General features: G+C 48.5%; 2 protein-coding genes across 2 annotated transcripts in view; one reads left to right on the forward strand and one right to left on the reverse strand.

The window, feature by feature from the left end:
- LOC139376285 (uncharacterized) overlaps positions 1–24,000 on the forward strand; it is a 1,125,987-nt gene that overhangs the window by 653,860 nt on the left and 448,127 nt on the right. The gene's annotated exons all lie outside the window — the stretch shown is intronic.
- LOC139376209 (tetraspanin-18B-like) overlaps positions 12,918–24,000 on the reverse strand; it is a 124,903-nt gene continuing 113,820 nt past the window's right edge. The window contains exons 4-9 of the mRNA XM_071118511.1: positions 21,962–22,156; positions 20,868–20,942; positions 19,123–19,221; positions 18,699–18,875; positions 15,121–15,204; positions 12,918–14,668 (exon numbers count right to left, since the gene is read on the reverse strand). Of these exons, the coding sequence (XP_070974612.1) occupies positions 14,621–14,668; positions 15,121–15,204; positions 18,699–18,875; positions 19,123–19,221; positions 20,868–20,942; positions 21,962–22,156 (678 nt within the window). The 3' untranslated portion in view covers positions 12,918–14,620. The remainder of the gene's footprint in view (positions 14,669–15,120; positions 15,205–18,698; positions 18,876–19,122; positions 19,222–20,867; positions 20,943–21,961; positions 22,157–24,000) is intronic.

The following is a 24,000-nucleotide window of genomic DNA, read 5'->3' on the forward strand; positions in this document are numbered from 1 at the left end:
CAGCGCCGGACAGGCGGGAGACTCCAGCAGCGCCGGACAGGCGGGAGACTCCAGCAGCGCCGGACAGGCGGGAGACTCCTGCAGCGCCGGACAGGCGGGAGACTCCAGCAGAGCCAGACAGTGTAAACGGCTCTTTCAGGATAAAATACAGAAACGTTTTCTACAACTTTCCAAGTTTAGTTCATCTTGCGAACTGTCCACTTCCTACTTGCTTCCCAAAAAAAGGATGGTGACTGACACGATACAAGCAGCATTTTGATTTGTTAAAAATCCCAACCATATTGCGGTCATCGGACACTTCCGCCCATAAATACGTGGAGCGATGAGCCCAGTGTAAGGCACACTGGGGACCAGTCCTACTATCATAAACACTGGGGACCAGGCCTACTATCATAAACACTCGGGACCAGGCCTACTCTCATAATCACATGGAGAGATGAGGACGTAAGACACACTGGGGACCAGGCCTACTATCATAAACACTGGGGACCAGGCCTACTATCATAATCACATGGAGAGATGAGGACGTAAGACACACTGGGGACCAGTCCTACTATCAGAAACACTGGGGACCAGACCTACTATCATAAACACTGGGGACCAGTCCTACTATCATAAACACTGGGGACCAGGCCTACTATCATAAACACTGGGGACCAGGCCTACTATCATAAACACTGGGGACCAGGCCTACTATCATAAACACTGGGGACCAGGCCTACTATCATAAACACATGGAGAGATGAGGACGTAAGACACACTGGGGACCAGGCCTACTATCATAAACACATGGAGAGATGAGGACGTAAGGCACACTGGGGACCAGTCCTACTATCATAAACACTGGGGACCAGTCCTACTATCATAAACACTGGGGACCAGGCCTACTATCATAAACACTGGGGACCAGTCCTACTATCATAAACACTGGGGACCAGGCCTACTATCATAAACACTGGGGACCAGTCCTACTATCATAATCACATGGAGAGATGAGGACGTAAGACACACTGGAGACCAGGCCTACTATCATAAACACATGGAGAGATGAGGACGTAAGACACACTGGGGACCAGTCCTACTATCATAAACACTGGGGACCAGTCCTACTATCATAAACACTGGGGACCAGTCCTACTATCATAAACACATGGAGAGATGAGGACGTAAGGCACACTGGGGACCAGTCCTACTATCATAAACACTGGGGACCAGTCTTACTATCATAAACACATGGAGAGATGAGGACGTAAGCACACTGGGGACCAGTCCTACTATCATAAACACATGGAGAGATGAGGACGTAAGGCACACTGGGGACCAGTCCTACTATCATAAACACTGGGGACCAGACCTACTATCATAAACACTGGGGACCAGGCCTACTATCATAAACACTGGGGACCAGACCTACTATCATAAACACTGGGGACCAGTCCTACTATCATAAACACTGGGGACCAGACCTACTATCATAAACACTGGGGACCAGTCCTACTATCATAAACACTGGGGACCAGTCCTACTATCATAAACACTGGGGACCAGTCCTACTATCATAAACACTGGGGACCAGACCTACTATCATAAACACTGGGGACCAGTCCTACTATCATAAACACTGGGGACCAGTCCTACTATCATAAACACTGGGGACCAGGCCTACTATCATAAACACTGGGGACCAGGCCTACTATCATAAACACTGGGGACCAGGCCTACTGTCATAAACACTGGGGACCAGTCCTACTATCATAAACACTGGGGACCAGTCCTACTATCATTAACACTGGGGACCAGACCTACTATCATAAACACTGGGGACCAGACCTACTATCATACACACTGGGGACAAGGCCTACTATCATAAACACTGTGGACCAGACCTACTATCATAAACACTGGGGACCAGGCCTACTATCATAAACACTGGGGACCAGTCCTACTATCATAAACACTGGGGACCAGGCCTACTATCATAAACACTGGGGACCAGGCCTACTGTAATAAACACTGGGGACCAGTCCTACTATCATAAACACTGGGGACCAGTCCTACTATCATAAACATTGGGGACCAGACCTAATATCATAAACACTGGGGACCAGGGATACTATCATAAACACTGGGGACCAGTCCTACTATCATAAACACTGGGGACCAGACCTACTATCATAAACACTGGGGACCAGACCTACTATCATAAACACTGGGGACCAGGCCTACTATCATAAACACATGGAGAGATGAGGACGTAAGGTACACTGGGGACCAGTCCTACTATCATAAACACTGGGGACCAGTCTTACTATCATAAACACATGGAGAGATGAGGACGTAAGGCACACTGGGGACCAGTCCTAATATCATAAACACTGGGGACCAGTCCTACTATCATAAACACTGGGGACCAGTCCTACTATCATAAACACTGGGGACCAGTCCTACTATCATAAACACTGGGGACCAGATCTACTATCATAAACACTGGGGACCAGTCCTACTATCATAAACACTGGGGACCAGACCTACTATCATAAAAACTGGGGACCAGTCCTACTATCATAAACACTGGGGACCAGGCCTACTATCATAAGCACTGGGGACCAGGCCTACTATCATAAACACTGGGGACCAGGCCTACTATCATAAACACTCGGGACCAGGCCTACTCTCATAATCACATGGAGAGATGAGGACGTAAGACACACTGGGGACCAGGCCTACTATCATAAACACTGGGGACCAGGCCTACTATCATAATCACATGGAGAGATGAGGACGTAAGACACACTGGGGACCAGTCCTACTATCAGAAACACTGGGGACCAGACCTACTATCATAAACACTGGGGACCAGTCCTACTATCATAAACACTGGGGACCAGGCCTACTATCATAAACACTGGGGACCAGGCCTACTATCATAAACACTGGGGACCAGGCCTACTATCATAAACACTGGGGACCAGGCCTACTATCATAAACACATGGAGAGATGAGGACGTAAGACACACTGGGGACCAGGCCTACTATCATAAACACATGGAGAGATGAGGACGTAAGGCACACTGGGGACCAGTCCTACTATCATAAACACTGGGGACCAGTCCTACTATCATAAACACTGGGGACCAGGCCTACTATCATAAACACTGGGGACCAGTCCTACTATCATAAACACTGGGGACCAGGCCTACTATCATAAACACTGGGGACCAGTCCTACTATCATAATCACATGGAGAGATGAGGACGTAAGACACACTGGAGACCAGGCCTACTATCATAAACACATGGAGAGATGAGGACGTAAGACACACTGGGGACCAGTCCTACTATCATAAACACTGGGGACCAGTCCTACTATCATAAACACTGGGGACCAGTCCTACTATCATAAACACATGGAGAGATGAGGACGTAAGGCACACTGGGGACCAGTCCTACTATCATAAACACTGGGGACCAGTCTTACTATCATAAACACATGGAGAGATGAGGACGTAAGCACACAGGGGACCAGTCCTACTATCATAAACACATGGAGAGATGAGGACGTAAGGCACACTGGGGACCAGTCCTACTATCATAAACACTGGGGACCAGACCTACTATCATAAACACTGGGGACCAGGCCTACTATCATAAACACTGGGGACCAGACCTACTATCATAAACACTGGGGACCAGTCCTACTATCATAAACACTGGGGACCAGACCTACTATCATAAACACTGGGGACCAGTCCTACTATCATAAACACTGGGGACCAGTCCTACTATCATAAACACTGGGGACCAGTCCTACTATCATAAACACTGGGGACCAGACCTACTATCATAAACACTGGGGACCAGTCCTACTATCATAAACACTGGGGACCAGTCCTACTATCATAAACACTGGGGACCAGGCCTACTATCATAAACACTGGGGACCAGGCCTACTATCATAAACACTGGGGACCAGGCCTACTGTCATAAACACTGGGGACCAGTCCTACTATCATAAACACTGGGGACCAGTCCTACTATCATTAACACTGGGGACCAGACCTACTATCATAAACACTGGGGACCAGACCTACTATCATACACACTGGGGACAAGGCCTACTATCATAAACACTGTGGACCAGACCTACTATCATAAACACTGGGGACCAGGCCTACTATCAAAAACACTGGGGACCAGTCCTACTATCATAAACACTGGGGACCAGGCCTACTATCATAAACACTGGGGACCAGGCCTACTGTAATAAACACTGTGGACCAGTCCTACTATCATAAACACTGGGGACCAGTCCTACTATCATAAACATTGGGGACCAGACCTAATATCATAAACCCTGGGGACCAGGGATACTATCATAAACACTGGGGACCAGTCCTACTATCATAAACACTGGGGACCAGACCTACTATCATAAACACTGGGGACCAGACCTACTATCATAAACACTGGGGACCAGGCCTACTATCATAAACACATGGAGAGATGAGGACGTAAGGTACACTGGGGACCAGTCCTACTATCATAAACACTGGGGACCAGTCTTACTATCATAAACACATGGAGAGATGAGGACGTAAGGCACACTGGGGACCAGTCCTAATATCATAAACACTGGGGACCAGTCCTACTATCATAAACACTGGGGACCAGTCCTACTATCATAAACACTGGGGACCAGTCCTACTATCATAAACACTGGGGACCAGATCTACTATCATAAACACTGGGGACCAGTCCTACTATCATAAACACTGGGGACCAGACCTACTATCATAAAAACTGGGGACCAGTCCTACTATCATAAACACTGGGGACCAGGCCTACTATCATAAGCACTGGGGACCAGGCCTACTATCATAAACACTGGGGACCAGGCCTACTATCATAAACACTGGGGACCAGGCCTACTATCATAAACACTGGGGACCAGGCCTACTATCATAAACACTGGGGACCAGTCCTACTATCATAAACACTGGGGACCAGACCTACTATCATAAACACTGGGGACCAGGCCTACTATCATAAACACTGGGGACCAGTCCTACTATCATAAACACTGGGGACCAGGCCTACTATCATAAACACATGGAGAGATGAGGACGTAAGACACACTGGGGACCAGGCCTACTATCATAAACACATGGAGAGATGAGGACGTAAGGCACACTGGGGACCAGTCCTACTATCATAAACACTGGGGACCAGTCCTACTATCATAAACACTGGGGACCAGGCCTACTATCATAAACACTCGGGACCAGGCCTACTCTCATAATCACATGGAGAGATGAGGACGTAAGACACACTGGGGACCAGGCCTACTATCATAAACACTGGGGACCAGGCCTACTATCATAATCACATGGAGAGATGAGGACGTAAGACACACTGGGGACCAGTCCTACTATCAGAAACACTGGGGACCAGACCTACTATCATAAACACTGGGGACCAGTCCTACTATCATAAACACTGGGGACCAGGCCTACTATCATAAACACTGGGGACCAGGCCTACTATCATAAACACTGGGGACCAGGCCTACTATCATAAACACTGGGGACCAGGCCTACTATCATAAACACATGGAGAGATGAGGACGTAAGACACACTGGGGACCAGGCCTACTATCATAAACACATGGAGAGATGAGGACGTAAGGCACACTGGGGACCAGTCCTACTATCATAAACACTGGGGACCAGTCCTACTATCATAAACACTGGGGACCAGGCCTACTATCATAAACACTGGGGACCAGTCCTACTATCATAAACACTGGGGACCAGGCCTACTATCATAAACACTGGGGACCAGTCCTACTATCATAATCACATGGAGAGATGAGGACGTAAGACACACTGGAGACCAGGCCTACTATCATAAACACATGGAGAGATGAGGACGTAAGACACACTGGGGACCAGTCCTACTATCATAAACACTGGGGACCAGAACTACTATCATAAACACTGGGGACCAGTCCTACTATCATAAACACATGGAGAGATGAGGACGTAAGGCACACTGGGGACCAGTCCTACTATCATAAACACTGGGGACCAGTCTTACTATCATAAACACATGGAGAGATGAGGACGTAAGCACACTGGGGACCAGTCCTACTATCATAAACACATGGAGAGATGAGGACGTAAGGCACACTGGGGACCAGTCCTACTATCATAAACACTGGGGACCAGACCTACTATCATAAACACTGGGGACCAGGCCTACTATCATAAACACTGGGGACCAGACCTACTATCATAAACACTGGGGACCAGTCCTACTATCATAAACACTGGGGACCAGACCTACTATCATAAACACTGGGGACCAGTCCTACTATCATAAACACTGGGGACCAGTCCTACTATCATAAACACTGGGGACCAGTCCTACTATCATAAACACTGGGGACCAGACCTACTATCATAAACACTGGGGACCAGTCCTACTATCATAAACACTGGGGACCAGTCCTACTATCATAAACACTGGGGACCAGGCCTACTATCATAAACACTGGGGACCAGGCCTACTATCATAAACACTGGGGACCAGGCCTACTGTCATAAACACTGGGGACCAGTCCTACTATCATAAACACTGGGGACCAGTCCTACTATCATTAACACTGGGGACCAGACCTACTATCATAAACACTGGGGACCAGACCTACTATCATACACACTGGGGACAAGGCCTACTATCATAAACACTGTGGACCAGACCTACTATCATAAACACTGGGGACCAGGCCTACTATCATAAACACTGGGGACCAGTCCTACTATCATAAACACTGGGGACCAGGCCTACTATCATAAACACTGGGGACCAGGCCTACTGTAATAAACACTGGGGACCAGTCCTACTATCATAAACACTGGGGACCAGTCCTACTATCATAAACATTGGGGACCAGACCTAATATCATAAACACTGGGGACCAGGGATACTATCATAAACACTGGGGACCAGTCCTACTATCATAAACACTGGGGACCAGACCTACTATCATAAACACTGGGGACCAGACCTACTATCATAAACACTGGGGACCAGGCCTACTATCATAAACACATGGAGAGATGAGGACGTAAGGTACACTGGGGACCAGTCCTACTATCATAAACACTGGGGACCAGTCTTACTATCATAAACACATGGAGAGATGAGGACGTAAGGCACACTGGGGACCAGTCCTAATATCATAAACACTGGGGACCAGTCCTACTATCATAAACACTGGGGACCAGTCCTACTATCATAAACACTGGGGACCAGTCCTACTATCATAAACACTGGGGACCAGATCTACTATCATAAACACTGGGGACCAGTCCTACTATCATAAACACTGGGGACCAGACCTACTATCATAAAAACTGGGGACCAGTCCTACTATCATAAACACTGGGGACCAGGCCTACTATCATAAGCACTGGGGACCAGGCCTACTATCATAAACACTGGGGACCAGGCCTACTATCATAAACACTGGGGACCAGGCCTACTATCATAAACACTGGGGACCAGGCCTACTATCATAAACACTGGGGACCAGTCCTACTATCATAAACACTGGGGACCAGACCTACTATCATAAACACTGGGGACCAGGCCTACTATCATAAACACTGGGGACCAGTCCTACTATCATAAACACTGGGGACCAGGCCTACTATCATAAACACATGGAGAGATGAGGACGTAAGACACACTGGGGACCAGGCCTACTATCATAAACACATGGAGAGATGAGGACGTAAGGCACACTGGGGACCAGTCCTACTATCATAAACACTGGGGACCAGTCCTACTATCATAAACACTGGGGACCAGGCCTACTATCATAAACACTGGGGACCAGTCCTACTATCATAAACACTGGGGACCAGGCCTACTATCATAAACACTGGGGACCAGTCCTACTATCATAATCACATGGAGAGATGAGGACGTAAGACACACTGGAGACCAGGCCTACTATCATAAACACATGGAGAGATGAGGACGTAAGACACACTGGGGACCAGTCCTACTATCATAAACACTGGGGACCAGTCCTACTATCATAAACACTGGGGACCAGTCCTACTATCATAAACACATGGAGAGATGAGGACGTAAGGCACACTGGGGACCAGTCCTACTATCATAAACACTGGGGACCAGTCTTACTATCATAAACACATGGAGAGATGAGGACGTAAGCACACTGGGGACCAGTCCTACTATCATAAACACATGGAGAGATGAGGACGTAAGGCACACTGGGGACCAGTCCTACTATCATAAACACTGGGGACCAGACCTACTATCATAAACACTGGGGACCAGGCCTACTATCATAAACACTGGGGACCAGACCTACTATCATAAACACTGGGGACCAGTCCTACTATCATAAACACTGGGGACCAGACCTACTATCATAAACACTGGGGACCAGTCCTACTATCATAAACACTGGGGACCAGTCCTACTATCATAAACACTGGGGACCAGTCCTACTATCATAAACACTGGGGACCAGACCTACTATCATAAACACTGGGGACCAGTCCTACTATCATAAACACTGGGGACCAGGCCTACTATCATAAACACTGGGGACCAGGCCTACTATCATAAACACTGGGGACCAGGCCTACTGTCATAAACACTGGGGACCAGTCCTACTATCATAAACACTGGGGACCAGGCCTACTATCATTAACACTGGGGACCAGACCTACTATCATAAACACTGGGGACCAGACCTACTATCATACACACTGGGGACAAGGCCTACTATCATAAACACTGTGGACCAGACCTACTATCATAAACACTGGGGACCAGGCCTACTATCATAAACACTGGGGACCAGTCCTACTATCATAAACACTGGGGACCAGACCTACTATCATAAACATTGGGGACCAGACCTACTATCATAAACATTGGGGACCAGACCTACTATCATAAACACTAGGGACCAGGCCTACTATTATAAACACTGGGGACCAGACCTACTATCATAAACACTGGGGACCAGTCCTACTATCATAAACACTGGGGACCAGTCCTACTATCATAAACACTGGGGACCAGACCTACTATCATAAACATTGGGGACCAGACCTAATATCATAAACACTGGGGACCAGGGATACTATCATAAACACTGGGGACCAGTCCTACTATCATAAACACTGGGGACCAGACCTACTATCATAAACACTGGGGACCAGACCTACTATCATAAACACTGGGGACCAGGCCTACTATCATAAACACATGGAGAGATGAGGACGTAAGGCACACTGGGGACCAGTCCTACTATCATAAACACTGGGGACCAGTCTTACTATCATAAACACATGGAGAGATGAGGACGTAAGGCACACTGGGGACCAGTCCTAATATCATAAACACTGGGGACCAGTCCTACTATCATAAACACTGGGGACCAGTCCTACTATCATAAACACTGGGGACCAGTCCTACTATCATAAACACTGGGGACCAGACCTACTATCATAAACACTGGGGACCAGTCCTACTATCATAAACACTGGGGACCAGACCTACTATCATAAACACTGGGGACCAGTCCTACTATCATAAACACTGGGGACCAGGCCTACTATCATAAACACTGGGGACCAGGCCTACTATCATAAACACTGGGGACCAGGCCTACTATCATAAACACTGGGGACCAGACCTACTATCATAAACACTGGGGACCAGTCCTACTATCATAAACACTAGGGACCAGTCCTACTATCATAAACACTGGGGACCAGTCCTACTATCATAAACACTGGGGACCAGTCCTACTATCATAAACACTGGGGACCAGTCCTACTATCATAAACACTGGGGACCAGACCTACTATCATAAACACTGGGGACCAGGCCTACTATCATAAACACTGGGGACCAGGCCTACTATCATAAACACTGGGGACCAGTCCTACTATCATAAACACATGGAGAGATGAGGACGTAAGGCACACTGGGGACCAGTCCTACTATCATAAACACGTGGAGAGATGAGGACGTAAGGCACACTGGGGACCAGACCTACTATCATAAACACTGGGGACCAGTCCTACTATCATAAACACTGGGGACCAGGCCTACTATCATAAACACTGGGGACCAGGCCTACTATCATAAACACTGGGGACCAGTCCTACTATCATAAACACTGGGGACCAGGCCTACTATCATAAACACTGGGGACCAGGCCTACTATCATAAACACTGGGGACCAGACCTACTATCATAAACACTGGGGACCAGACCTACTATCATAAACATTGGGGACCAGACCTACTATCATAAACATTGGGGACCAGACCTACTATCATAAACACTAGGGACCAGGCCTACTATTATAAACACTGGGGACCAGACCTACTATCATAAACACTGGGGACCAGTCCTACTATCATAAACACTGGGGACCAGTCCTACTATCATAAACACTGGGGACCAGACCTACTATCATAAACATTGGGGACCAGACCTAATATCATAAACACTGGGGACCAGGGATACTATCATAAACACTGGGGACCAGTCCTACTATCATAAACACTGGGGACCAGACCTACTATCATAAACACTGGGGACCAGACCTACTATCATAAACACTGGGGACCAGGCCTACTATCATAAACACATGGAGAGATGAGGACGTAAGGCACACTGGGGACCAGTCCTACTATCATAAACACTGGGGACCAGTCTTACTATCATAAACACATGGAGAGATGAGGACGTAAGGCACACTGGGGACCAGTCCTAATATCATAAACACTGGGGACCAGTCCTACTATCATAAACACTGGGGACCAGTCCTACTATCATAAACACTGGGGACCAGTCCTACTATCATAAACACTGGGGACCAGACCTACTATCATAAACACTGGGGACCAGTCCTACTATCATAAACACTGGGGACCAGACCTACTATCATAAACACTGGGGACCAGTCCTACTATCATAAACACTGGGGACCAGGCCTACTATCATAAACACTGGGGACCAGGCCTACTATCATAAACACTGGGGACCAGGCCTACTATCATAAACACTGGGGACCAGACCTACTATCATAAACACTGGGGACCAGTCCTACTATCATAAACACTAGGGACCAGTCCTACTATCATAAACACTGGGGACCAGTCCTACTATCATAAACACTGGGGACCAGTCCTACTATCATAAACACTGGGGACCAGTCCTACTATCATAAACACTGGGGACCAGACCTACTATCATAAACACTGGGGACCAGGCCTACTATCATAAACACTGGGGACCAGGCCTACTATCATAAACACTGGGGACCAGTCCTACTATCATAAACACATGGAGAGATGAGGACGTAAGGCACACTGGGGACCAGTCCTACTATCATAAACACGTGGAGAGATGAGGACGTAAGGCACACTGGGGACCAGACCTACTATCATAAACACTGGGGACCAGTCCTACTATCATAAACACTGGGGACCAGGCCTACTATCATAAACACTGGGGACCAGGCCTACTATCATAAACACTGGGGACCAGTCCTACTATCATAAACACTGGGGACCAGGCCTACTATCATAAACACTGGGGACCAGGCCTACTATCATAAACACTGGGGACCAGACCTACTATCATAAACACTGGGGACCAGACCTACTATCATAAACACTGGGGACCAGGCCTACTATCATAAACACTGGGGACCAGGCCTACTATCATAAACACTGGGGACCAGTCCTACTATCATAAACACTGGGGACCAGACCTACTATCATAAACACTGGGGACCAGTCCTACTATCATAAACACTGGGGACCAGTCCTACTATCATAAACACTGGGGACCAGTCCTACTATCATAAACACTGGGGACCAGACCTACTATCAGAAACACTGGGGACCAGACCTACTATCATAAACACTGGGGACCAGTCCTACTATCATAAACACTGGGGACCAGGCCTACTATCATAAACACTGGGGACCAGTCCTACTATCATAAACACTGGGGACCAGTCCTACTATCATAAACACTGGGGACCAGTCCTACTATCATAAACACTGGGGACCAGGCCTACTATCATAAACACTGGGGACCAGACCTACTATCAGAAACACTGGAGACCAGACCTACTATCATTAACACTGGGGACCAGTCCTACTATCATAAACACTGGGGACCAGGCCTACTATCATAAACACTGGGGACCAGTCCTACTATCTTAATCACATGGAGACCAGGCCTACTATCATAAACACTGGGGACCAGTCCTACTATCATAAACACTGGGGACCAGGCCTACTATCATAAACACTGGGGACCAGACCTACTATCATAAACACTGGGGACCAGGCCTACTATCATAAACACTGGGGACCAGGCCTACTATCATAAACACTGGGGACCAGGCCTACTATCATAAACACTGGGGACCAGGCCTACTATCATAAACACTGGGGACCAGGCCTACTATCATAAACACTGGGGACCAGGCCTACTATCATAAACACTGGGGACCAGGCCTACTATCATAAACACTGGGGACCAGGCCTACTATCATAAACACTGGGGACCAGGCCTACTATCGTAAACACTGGGGACCAGGCCTACTATCATAAACACTGGGGACCAGACCTACTATCATAAACACTGGGGACCAGGCCTACTATCATAAACACTGGGGACCAGACCTACTATCATAAACACTGGGGACCAGGCCTACTATCATAAACACTGGGGACCAGACCTACTATCATAAACACTGGGGACCAGGCCTACTATCCTGCATTACCACATAAACACTTGTTAAATGCATCAGAAAAGGAATTCACTACATGGACAATCTTTTTTATAATGCCATTTTTAATGTCATCATTTTTTTTTTCAATACAAATGCACACACACACACACACATTTATTTTCACCTAAACCACTATTGAACATCACAATACAAAATAAAACAAAAATGTCAGAAGTTGGCTTTCAAAAAGGGGCTGCAGGCAGGACACACGCACACACGCACACGCATGCACGCACGCACGCACACACACACACACACACACACACACACACACACACACACACACACACACACACACTATCGACAGGCCTTTGTACAACATTAAAGAGGTGTGGCTCTAACAATAGGATGTTGAGGGAGGAAGGAGGGATGAAGGGAGCGGCGAAGGGAGGGAGTGTGGTAGAAATAGATGGAAGAGCGGAGGGGTAGAGAGGAGGGAGTGTGGTAGAAATAGATGGAAGAGCGGAGGGGTAGAGAGGAGGGAGTGTGGTAGAAATAGATGGAAGAGCGGAGGGGTAGAGAGGAGGGAGTGTGGTAGAAATAGATGGAAGAGCGGAGGGGTAGAGAGGAGGGAGTGTGGTAGAAATAGATGGAAGAGCGGCGGGGTAGAGAGGAGGGAGTGCGGTAGAAATAGATGGAAGAGCGGCGGGGTAGAGAGGAGGGGGTGCGGTAGAAATAGATGGAAGAGCGGAGGGGTAGAGAGGAGGGAGTGTGGTAGAAATAGATGGAAGAGCGGAGGGGTAGAGAGGAGGGAGTGTGGTAGAAATAGATGGAAGAGCGGAGGGGTAGAGAGGAGGGAGTGTGGTAGAAATAGATGGAAGAGCGGAGGGGTAGAGAGGAGGGAGTGTGGTAGAAATAGATGGAAGAGCGGAGGGGTAGAGAGGAGGGAGTGGAACAGAAACAGCCAAAGTGTACAACACATATTTCTATATTACAGTCAAGCCAACTTTTTACTCAGTAGGTATAAATATTCTTCATCCAAAAGTCAGTGTAATTCCTTCTGCTTTAGCCTGAGTCCCAGTTAGCTAGCGAGACAGCACAAACAGATCCGGGACTCAGGCTACTTTCGCTGCAAGGCAGGTTTCAACCGGGTCCTCTCCTTTAGACCTGGTCCACCAAACACCTGTTTCACTTTTTACACACAAATCACTTTACATTTTGTTGTTGTTTTCTTGTTGTTCTTGTCTTTTTGCTCTCTCTATCCTGTTCTTTTAACCTCACCCTGTAGGTGAGGTCCAGCTGAGAAGTACGAGTTGTTTTTGTTGTTGTTGTTGTTTAGTTGTTGTTGTAGTTGTTGTAGTTGTTGTTGTTTTTGTTGTTGTTGTAGTTGTTGTTGTTGTTTAGTTGTTGTTGTTGTTTAGTTGTTGTTGTAGTTGTTGTTGTTTTTGTTGTTGTTGTAGTTGTTGTTGTTGTAGTTGTTGTTGCTGTTTAGTTGTTGTTGTGGTTGTTGTTGTTTTTGTTGTTGTTGTAGTTGTTGTGGTTGTTGTTGTTGTTTGAGTTGTTGTTGTAGTTGTTGTTGTTGTAGTTGTTGTGGTTGTTGTTGTTGTTGTAGTTGTTGTGGTTGTTTTTGTTGTTGTAGTTGTTGTTGTAGTTGTTGTTGATGTTGTTTGTTTGTTTGTTTTCTAACCAAATTGTTTTGCAGATACAAAAAGAACAACACATTTGTAAGTATTAATTTTTCTTTTTTTCCCCCCTCCTGATTTCCCTTTTCTAGCTCCCATCCGTGCGGCTACAGCAGTCAGGCATCCTACTGGATCCCTCTGAACAGACACATGGCAAACACCATGGCGAACAGCTGTAGACAAGAGACAGGAGAGACAGAGCAGCAGTCAGGCCACAGAACACGACAAGTGATTAGATGATTTAGTTCTGTCTTGACCTAATCCATGGAATAGATTGGCATATGTATAGTTATTATGCCCCAGCGGAGCCTCCTTGGTATGTAAATCCTATGTAACATAATGTATGTGGTGTAACAGTCCTGCAACACCAATACTCTCCACCAGGGGAGGCTAAAGTACTGTGAAAAGTTTAGGAAGTGACATTCCCCAGTATGTCAGTGTTTGTTCCTGTGTATTATGTGCTATGTGTGTGTGTGTGTGTGTGTGTGTGTGTGTGTGTGGGTGGGGGGGTAAACTACAAAACCTCAAACATTACTTAATCACATAAACCGATAAGGGACAACAAAAAAGCTGGTTGATTTTGGGGGCTACTCACAAAATGTTTATTAACAGAAACAAATCTTACCTCAATGGTGAGCACCACGATGGCCAGAGCTCCGGCCACGTATATATAGAGCTCAAAGTAGTCAACCACAGCAGAGTAACAACCCTGTCGACACACAGAGAGAGATAGCACCATCAGACACCACTGGGCTCGGTAGCACCATCAGACACCACTGGGCTCGGTAGCATCATCAGACACCACTGGGCTCGGTAGCACCATCAGACACCACTGGGCTCGGTAGCACCATCAGACACCACTGGGCTCGGTAGCACCATCAGACACCACTGAACTCGGTAGGACCATCAGACACCACTGAACTCGGTAGGACCATCAGACACCACTGGACTCGGTAGGACCATCAGACACCACTGGGCTCGGTAGCACCATCAGACACCACTGGGCTCGGTAGCACCATCAGACACCACTGAACTCGGTAGGACCATCAGACACCACTGAACTCGGTAGGACCATCAGACACCACTGGACTCGGTAGGACCATCAGACACCACTGGGCTCGGTAGCACCATCAGACACCACTGGGCTCGGTAGCACCATCAGACACCACTGAACTCGGTAGGACCATCAGACACCACTGAACTCGGTAGCACCATCAGACACCACTGGGCTCGGTAGCACCATCAGACACCACTGGGCTCGGTAGCACCATCAGACACCACTGGGCTCGGTAGCACCATCAGACACCACTGGGCTCGGTAGCACCATCAGACACCACTGGGCTCGGTAGCACCATCAGACACCACTGGGCTCGGTAGCACCATCAGACACCACTGGACTCGGTAGCACCATCAGACACCACTGGACTCGGTAGCACCATCAGACACCACTGGGCTCGATAGCACCATCAGACACCACTGGGCTCGGTAGCACCATCAGACACCACTGGGCTCGGTAGCACCATCAGACACCACTGGGCTCGGTAGCACCATCAGACACCACTGGGCTCGGTAGCACCATCAGACACCACTGGGCTCGGTAGCACCATCAGACACCACTGGGCTCGGTAGCACCATCAGACACCACTGGACTCGGTAGCACCATCAGACACCACTGGGCTCGGTAGCACCATCAGACACCACTGGACTCGATAGGACCATCAGACACCACTGGACTCGGTAGCACCATCAGACACCACTGGACTCGATAGCACCATCAGACACCACTGGACTCGATAGGACCATCAGACACCACTGAACTCGGTAGGACCATCAGACACCACTGGGCTCGGTAGGACCATCAGACACCACTGGACTCAGTAGGACCATCAGACACCACTGGCCTCCATTGGACGATCAGACACCACTGAACTCGATAGGACCATCAGACACCACTGAACTCGGTAGCACCATCAGACACCACTGGACTCGGTAATACCATCAGACACCACTAGACTCAATAGGACCATCAGACACCACTGAACTCCGTAGCACCATCAGACACCATCAGACTCGTTAGGACCATCAGACACCACTGAACTCCGTAACACCATCAGACACCACTAGACTCAATAGGACCATCAGACACCACTAGACTCGATAGGACCATCAGACACCACTGAACTCGGTAGGACCATCAGACACCACTGGGCTCGGTAGGACCATCAGACACCACTGAACTCTGTAGGACCATCAGACACCACTGGGCTCGGTAGGACCATCAGACACCACTGGACTCAGTAGGACCATCAGACACCACTGGCCTCCATTGGACGATCAGACACCACTGAACTCGATAGGACCATCAGACACCACTGAACTCGGTAGCACCATCAGACACCACTGGACTCGGTAATACCATCAGACACCACTAGACTCAATAGGACCATCAGACACCACTGAACTCCGTAGCACCATCAGACACCATCAGACTCGTTAGGACCATCAGACACCACTGAACTCCGTAACACCATCAGACACCACTAGACTCAATAGGACCATCAGACACCACTAGACTCGATAGGACCATCAGACACCACTGAACTCGGTAGGACCATCAGACACCACTGGGCTCGGTAGGACCATCAGACACCACTGAACTCTGTAGGACCATCAGACACCACTGGGCTCGGTAGGACCATCAGACACCACTGGACTCGGTAGGACCATCAGACACCTCTGGGCTCGGTAGGACCATCAGACACAACTGGACTCGGTAGGACCATCAGACACCACTGGACTCAGTAGGACCATCAGACACCACTGGCCTCCATAGCACCATCAGACACCACTGGCCTCCATAGCACCATCAGACACCACTGGACTAGGTAGGACCATCAGACACCACTGGACTCGGTAGGACCATCAGACACCACTGAACTCGGTAGGACCATCAGACACCACTGAACGCGGTAGGACCATCAGACACCACTAGACTCGATAGGAGCATCAGACACCACTGGGCTCGGTAGGACCATCAGACACCACTGGACTCGAAAGGACCATCAGACACCACTGGACTCGGTAGGACCATCAGACACCACTAGACTCGATAGGACCATCAGACACCACTGAACTCGGTAGGACCATCAGACACCACTGGACTCGATAGGACCATCAGACACCGCTGAACTCGGTAGGACCATCAGACACCACTGAACTCTGTAGGACCATCAGACACCACTGGGCTCGGTAGGACCATCAGACACCACTGAACTCGGTAGGACCATCAGACACCACTGAACGCGGTAGGACCATCAGACACCACTGGACTCAATAGGACCATCAGACACCACTGGGCTCGGTAGGACCATCAGACACCTCTGGGCTCGGTAGGACCATCAGACACAACTGGACTCGGTAGGACCATCAGACACCACTGGACTCAGTAGGACCATCAGACACCACTGGCCTCCATAGCACCATCAGACACCACTGGCCTCCATAGCACCATCAGACACCACTGGACTAGGTAGGACCATCAGACACCACTGGACTCGGTAGGACCATCAGACACCACTGAACTCGGTAGGACCATCAGACACCACTGAACACGGTAGGACCATCAGACACCACTAGACTCGATAGGACCATCAGACACCACTGGGCTCGGTAGGACCATCAGACACCACTGGACTCGAAAGGACCATCAGACACCACTGGACTCGAAAGGACCATCAGACACCACTAGACTCGATAGGACCATCAGACACCACTGAACTCGGTAGGACCATCAGACACCACTGGACTCGATAGGACCATCAGACACCGCTGAACTCGGTAGGACCATCAGACACCACTGAACTCTGTAGGACCATCAGACACCACTGGGCTCGGTAGGACCATCAGACACCACTGGACTCGAAAGGACCATCAGACACCACTGGACTCGGTAGGACCATCAGACACCACTAGACTCGATAGGACCATCAGACACCACTGAACTCGGTAGGACCATCAGACACCACTGGACTCGATAGGACCATCAGACACCGCTGAACTCGGTAGGGCCATCAGACACCACTGAACTCTGTAGGACCATCAGACACCACTTTTTTTCTCACAAGGAGTGGGGCTGTGGAAGTTGTACTAAAGACTACACACACACACACACACACACACACACACACACAGACCACTACCCACCTTGTTGTTTCGGAAGAGCATTTTCCCCATTAGACACTCGTCCTGGTTGACGTATGCCGAGTCTCCTGGTTGGCTGCCCCTCCTGCAGCAGGCTGCAGGGACCATCTCGTTGGGGTTGATCAACCGGAACAGGCTCTCCTCAAAGTCCTCCGGGCTGTTCACTCCACAGCAGTCAAACTGGGGGGGGGGGGGACGACACAGAGGTTGATGGTTCAATTCCCACAGGAATCACATACAGATACGGAAGGGAAAAAAATGCAGAGCCGCGTTAAGTGGCTTTGGTTGAAAGTGTCTGTCGCAGTAAGTGTTGTATACATCTACCAAGTATCAGGGTTGGGTTCAAGTCCATTTGAGGTCAGTCACATTCTGGAAGTGACCTGATTGGAATGGAATTGACCTCAACCTTACCGTGTATTGGCCTTACGCTGTTCATGACGGCGTTCCAGGTTCCGGTGAAGACATCAGTGTTGTTGTATCCCTGGTAGTGTCTCTTCAGCTCCTTAGTGAAGAACTCTCTGGTCAGCTAGACAGGAACATGGACGACGTTCATGTTAGGTCTGTTATGGTCAGAGGCACTAGAGTACTGTATCATCATGATAACAGGAACAGTGGTTGTAGTGGATGTATTGGTTAACAGGAACAGTGTTTGTATTGGTTAACAGAAACAGTGGTTGCATTGGTTAACAGGAACAGTGGTTGTATTGGTTAACAGGAACAGTGGTTGTATTGGTTAAGAGGAACAGTGGTTGTCATGATAACAGGAACAGTGGTTGTCATGATAACAGGAACAGTGGTTGTATTGGGTAACAGAAACAGTGGTTGTATTGGGTAACAGGAACAGTGGTTGCATTGGTTAACAGGAACAGTGGTTGTATTGGTTAACAGGAACAGTGGTTGTCATGATAACAGGAACAGTGGTTGTATTGGTTAACAGGAATAGTGTTTGTATTGGTTAACAGGAACAGTGGTTGTTATGATAACAGGAACAGTGGTTGTATTGGTTAACAGGAACAGTGGTTGTATTGGTTAACAGGAACAGTGGTTGTCATGATAACAGGAACAGTGGTTGTATTGGTTAACAGGAATAGTGTTTGTATTGGTTAACAGAAACAGTGGTTGTCATGATAACAGGGAACAGTGGCTGTATTGGTTAACAGGAACAGTGGTTGTATTGGTTAACAGGAACAGTGGTTGTATTGGTTAACAGGAACAGTGGTTGTAGTGATAACAGGAACAGTGGTTGTATTGGGTAACAGGAACAGTGGTTGTCATGATGACAGGAACAGTGGTTGTAGTGATAACAGAAACAGTGGTTGTATTGGTTAACAGGAACAGTGGTTGTCATGATAACAGGAACAGTGGTTGTATTGGTTAACAGGAACAGCGGTTGTCATGATAACAGGAACAGTGGTTGTATTGGTTAACAGGAACAGTGGTTGTAGTGATAACAGGAACAGTGGTTGTATTGGTTAACAGGAACAGTGGTTGTCATGATAACAGGAACAGTGGTTGTATTGGTTAACAGGAACAGTGGTTGTATTGGTTAACAGGAACAGTGGTTGTCATGATAACAGGAACAGTGGTTGTACTGGGTAACAGGAACAGTGGTTGTATTGGTTAACAGGAACAGTGGTTTTCATGATAACAGGAACAGTGGTTGTCATGATGACAGGAACAGTGGTTGTATTGGTTAACAGGAAGAGTGGTTGTATTGATTAACAGGAACAGTGGTTGTATTGGGTAACAGCAACAGTGGTTGTCATGATAACAGGAACAGTGGTTGTCATGATAACAGGAACAGTGGTTGTCATGGTAACAGGAACAGTGGTTGTATTGGGTAACAGGAACAGTGGTTGTCATGATAACAGCAACAGTGGTTGTCATGATAACAGGAACAGTGGTTGTATTGGTTAACAGGAATAGTGTTTGTATTGGTTAACAGGAACAGTGGTTGTTATGATAACAGGAACAGTGGTTGTATTGGTTAACAGGAACAGTGGTTGTCATGGTAACAGGAACAGTGGTTGTCATGATAACAGCAACAGTGGTTGTCATGATAACAGGAACAGTGGTTGTCATGATAACAGGAACAGTGGTTGTCATGGTAACAGGAACAGTGGTTGTCATGATAACAGGAACAGTGGTTGGTCAGTGGTTCTAGGTACTCACATGCTCCCGGAATATGAAGGCCAAGATGGCTGCAGCCAACTCTGCCAGAAATATAACCAGGATGAGCATGAAGAACTGCAGGGACAAATGGGAGAGAGCGAGAGGGGGGGTAGAGTGAAAGGAGAGAGAAGGAGAGAGAGAGAGAGAGAGAGAGAGAGAGAGAGAGAGAGAGAGAGAGAGGGGGGGGGGGGTAGAGTGAAAGGAGAGAGAAGGAGAGAGAGAGAGAGAGAGAGAGAGAGAGAGAGAGGGGGGGGTAGAGTGAAAGGAGAGAGAAGGAGAGAGAGAGAGAGAGGAGGGTAGAGAGAAAGGAGAGAGAAGGAGAGAGAGAGAGAGAGAGAGAGAGGGGGGGTAGAGTGAAAGGAGAGAGAAGGAGAGAGAGAGAGAGAGAGAGAGAGAGAGAGGGGGGGTAGAGTGAAAGGAGAGAGAAGGAGAGAGAGAGAGAGAGAGAGAGAGAGAGAGAGAGAGGGGGGGGGGTAGAGTGAAAGGAGAGAGAAGGAGACAGATAATGGGGGAGAGAGAGAGAGAGGGGGGTAGAGTGAAAGGAGAGAGAAGGAGAGAGAGAGAGGGGGTAGAGTGAAAGGAGAGAGAAGGAGAGAGAGAGAGAGAGAGAGAGTGGGGGTGTAGAGTGAAAGGAGAGAGAGAGAGAAAGAGAGAGAGAGAGGGGGGGGTAGAGTGAAAGGAGAGAGAAGGAGACAGATAATGGGGGAGAGAGAGAGAGAGAGGGGGGGGTCGAGTGAAAGAAGAGAGAAGGAGACAGATAAAGGGAGAGAGAGAGAGAGAGGGTAACAGAGAGTGAGTGTTAGGGAAAGTGAGTGTGTGTCACTAAAAATCACAATCTGACAGAGCCCACTCAACATTAACTATGCATGAGGCCCTGCTACATGGGAGGCCTCGGGATGACAGGATGTTCTCTCTGTTCTACAATGGCTTCTTTCTGTCTCAGGCCACCATGACACGTCAAAAAATAAAATGCACGACCAAAGATACACTATATATACTGTATAGAACGAACAGACAAACATCAACACACACACACACACACGCACATATATATCCCCGCCGACACACGCAAACACCCGTCACAGTTGCCTTACAAAGAGAAGCAGACACTTGTTCTCCCGGATGGCTCCGCAGCAGCCCAGGAATCCCAGGAGGAAGAGCATTCCCCCCATGGCCAGGATGATGTAGACCCCAGTGAAGAGCAGGGGGTTGGCTGTAATGATCTCCCTGAAGCCTGTAGGATCCACCAGCACCCACACCCCTACACCCAGGAGGAAGGAGCCTCCCAGCTAAGAGAAAGAGAGGGAGGGTTTAGTTTAGGATTAGAGCTATCCGGTATCCTTGGGATAGTTTTGATATTAGCCCTTCTGATTACCTAACCCTAACCCTAACCTTAACCCTCTGATTACCTAACTCTAACCCTAACCTTAATCTTAACCCTTACCTAACCCTAACCTTAACCCCTACTCTAACTCTAACCCTTACCTAACCATAACCTTAATCCTTACCTAACCCGAACCTTAACCCTTACCTAACCTTAACCCATACCTAACCATAACCTTAACCCCTACTCTAACCCTAACCCTAACCTTAACCCTTACCTAACCATAACCTTAACCCCTACTCTAACCCTAACCTTAACCCTTACCTAACCCTAACCTTAACCCTTACCTAACCTCAACCTTAACCCTTACCTAACCTTAACCCATACCTAACCATAACCTTAACCCCTACTCTAACCCTAACCCTAACCTTAACCCTTACCTAACCCTAACCTTAACCCTTACCTAACCTCAACCTTAACCCATACCTAACCATAACCTTAACCCCTACTCTAACCCTAACCCTAACCTTAACCCTTACCTAACCCTAACCTTAACCCTTACCTAACCTCAACCTTAACCCTTACCTAACCTTAACCCATACCTAACCATAACCTTAACCCCTACTCTAACCCTAACCCTAACCTTAACCCTTACCTAACCCTAACCTTAACCCTTACCTAACCTCAACCTTAACCCTTACCTAACCATAACCTTAACCCAACCCTAACCCTAACCTTAACCCCTACTCTACCCCCAACCTTAACCCTTTAAATGTCAACTTGAAATGGTTGATGTCAGAGTTGGGACGTCCCAAGGATACCAGATAGCACATACTATTATATTAGTTTATATGCGCATAATTCATTACAATTCATGGAAGAAAGAGAACACAGGTGGGAAACCCTTAAGACAGGCCAATGAAAACCTCCCCAAAGAGGGAGGGAGAAGGGGATGGGGGAGAGGGAGGAGGGAGAGGGAGGGATGGAGGGAGAGGGAAGGATGGAGGGAGAAGGGGATGGGGGAGAGGGAGGAGGGAGAGGGAGGGATGGAGGGAGAGGGAGGGATGGGGGGAGAAGGGGATGGGGAGAGGGAGAGGGAGGAGGGAGGGATGGAGGGAGAGGGAAGGATGGGGGGAGAGGGAATGGGGAGAGGGAGGGATGGAGGGAGAAGGGGATGGGGGAGAGGGAGGAGGGAGAGGGAGGGATGGAGGGAGAGGGAAGGATGGGGGAGAGGGAATGGGGAGAGGGAGGGATGGAGGGAGAAGGAGATGGGGGAGAGGGAGAGGGAGGAGGGAGAGGGAAGGATGGAGGAGAGGGAAGGATGGGGGAGAGGGAATGGGGAGAGGGAGGGATGGAGGGAGAAGGGAATGGGGAGAGGGAGAGATGGAGGGAGAAGGGGATGGGGGTGAGGAAGAGGGAGGAGGGAGAGGGAAGGATGGAGGGAGAAGGGGATGGGGGAGAGGGAGAGGGAAGGATGGGGGGAGAGGGAATGGGGAGAGGGAGGGAGGGATGGAGGGAGAAGGGGATGGGGGAGAGGGAAGGATGGGGGAGAGGGAATGGGGAGAAGGAGGGATGGAGGGAGAAGGGGATGGGGGAGAGGGAGGGATGGAGGGAGAAGGGGATGGGGGAGAGGGAGGAGGGAGTTCAACTGTCATACCACATCAGCATCTGTTGTAACTTTAATGTGTTACAGAGTTAATGTTTAAGTTTATTCATTGAGCTGTATCTAAAGATATTTCTTTAGATTTATTTGCATATGTAATTGTATTGGGTTGTGTTGAAATACGCTTTTTGACTGCAAGTCCCAGA

Source organism: Oncorhynchus clarkii, chromosome 2 (assembly GCF_045791955.1).
Source record: "Oncorhynchus clarkii lewisi isolate Uvic-CL-2024 chromosome 2, UVic_Ocla_1.0, whole genome shotgun sequence".
NCBI lineage: Eukaryota > Metazoa > Chordata > Actinopteri > Salmoniformes > Salmonidae > Oncorhynchus > Oncorhynchus clarkii.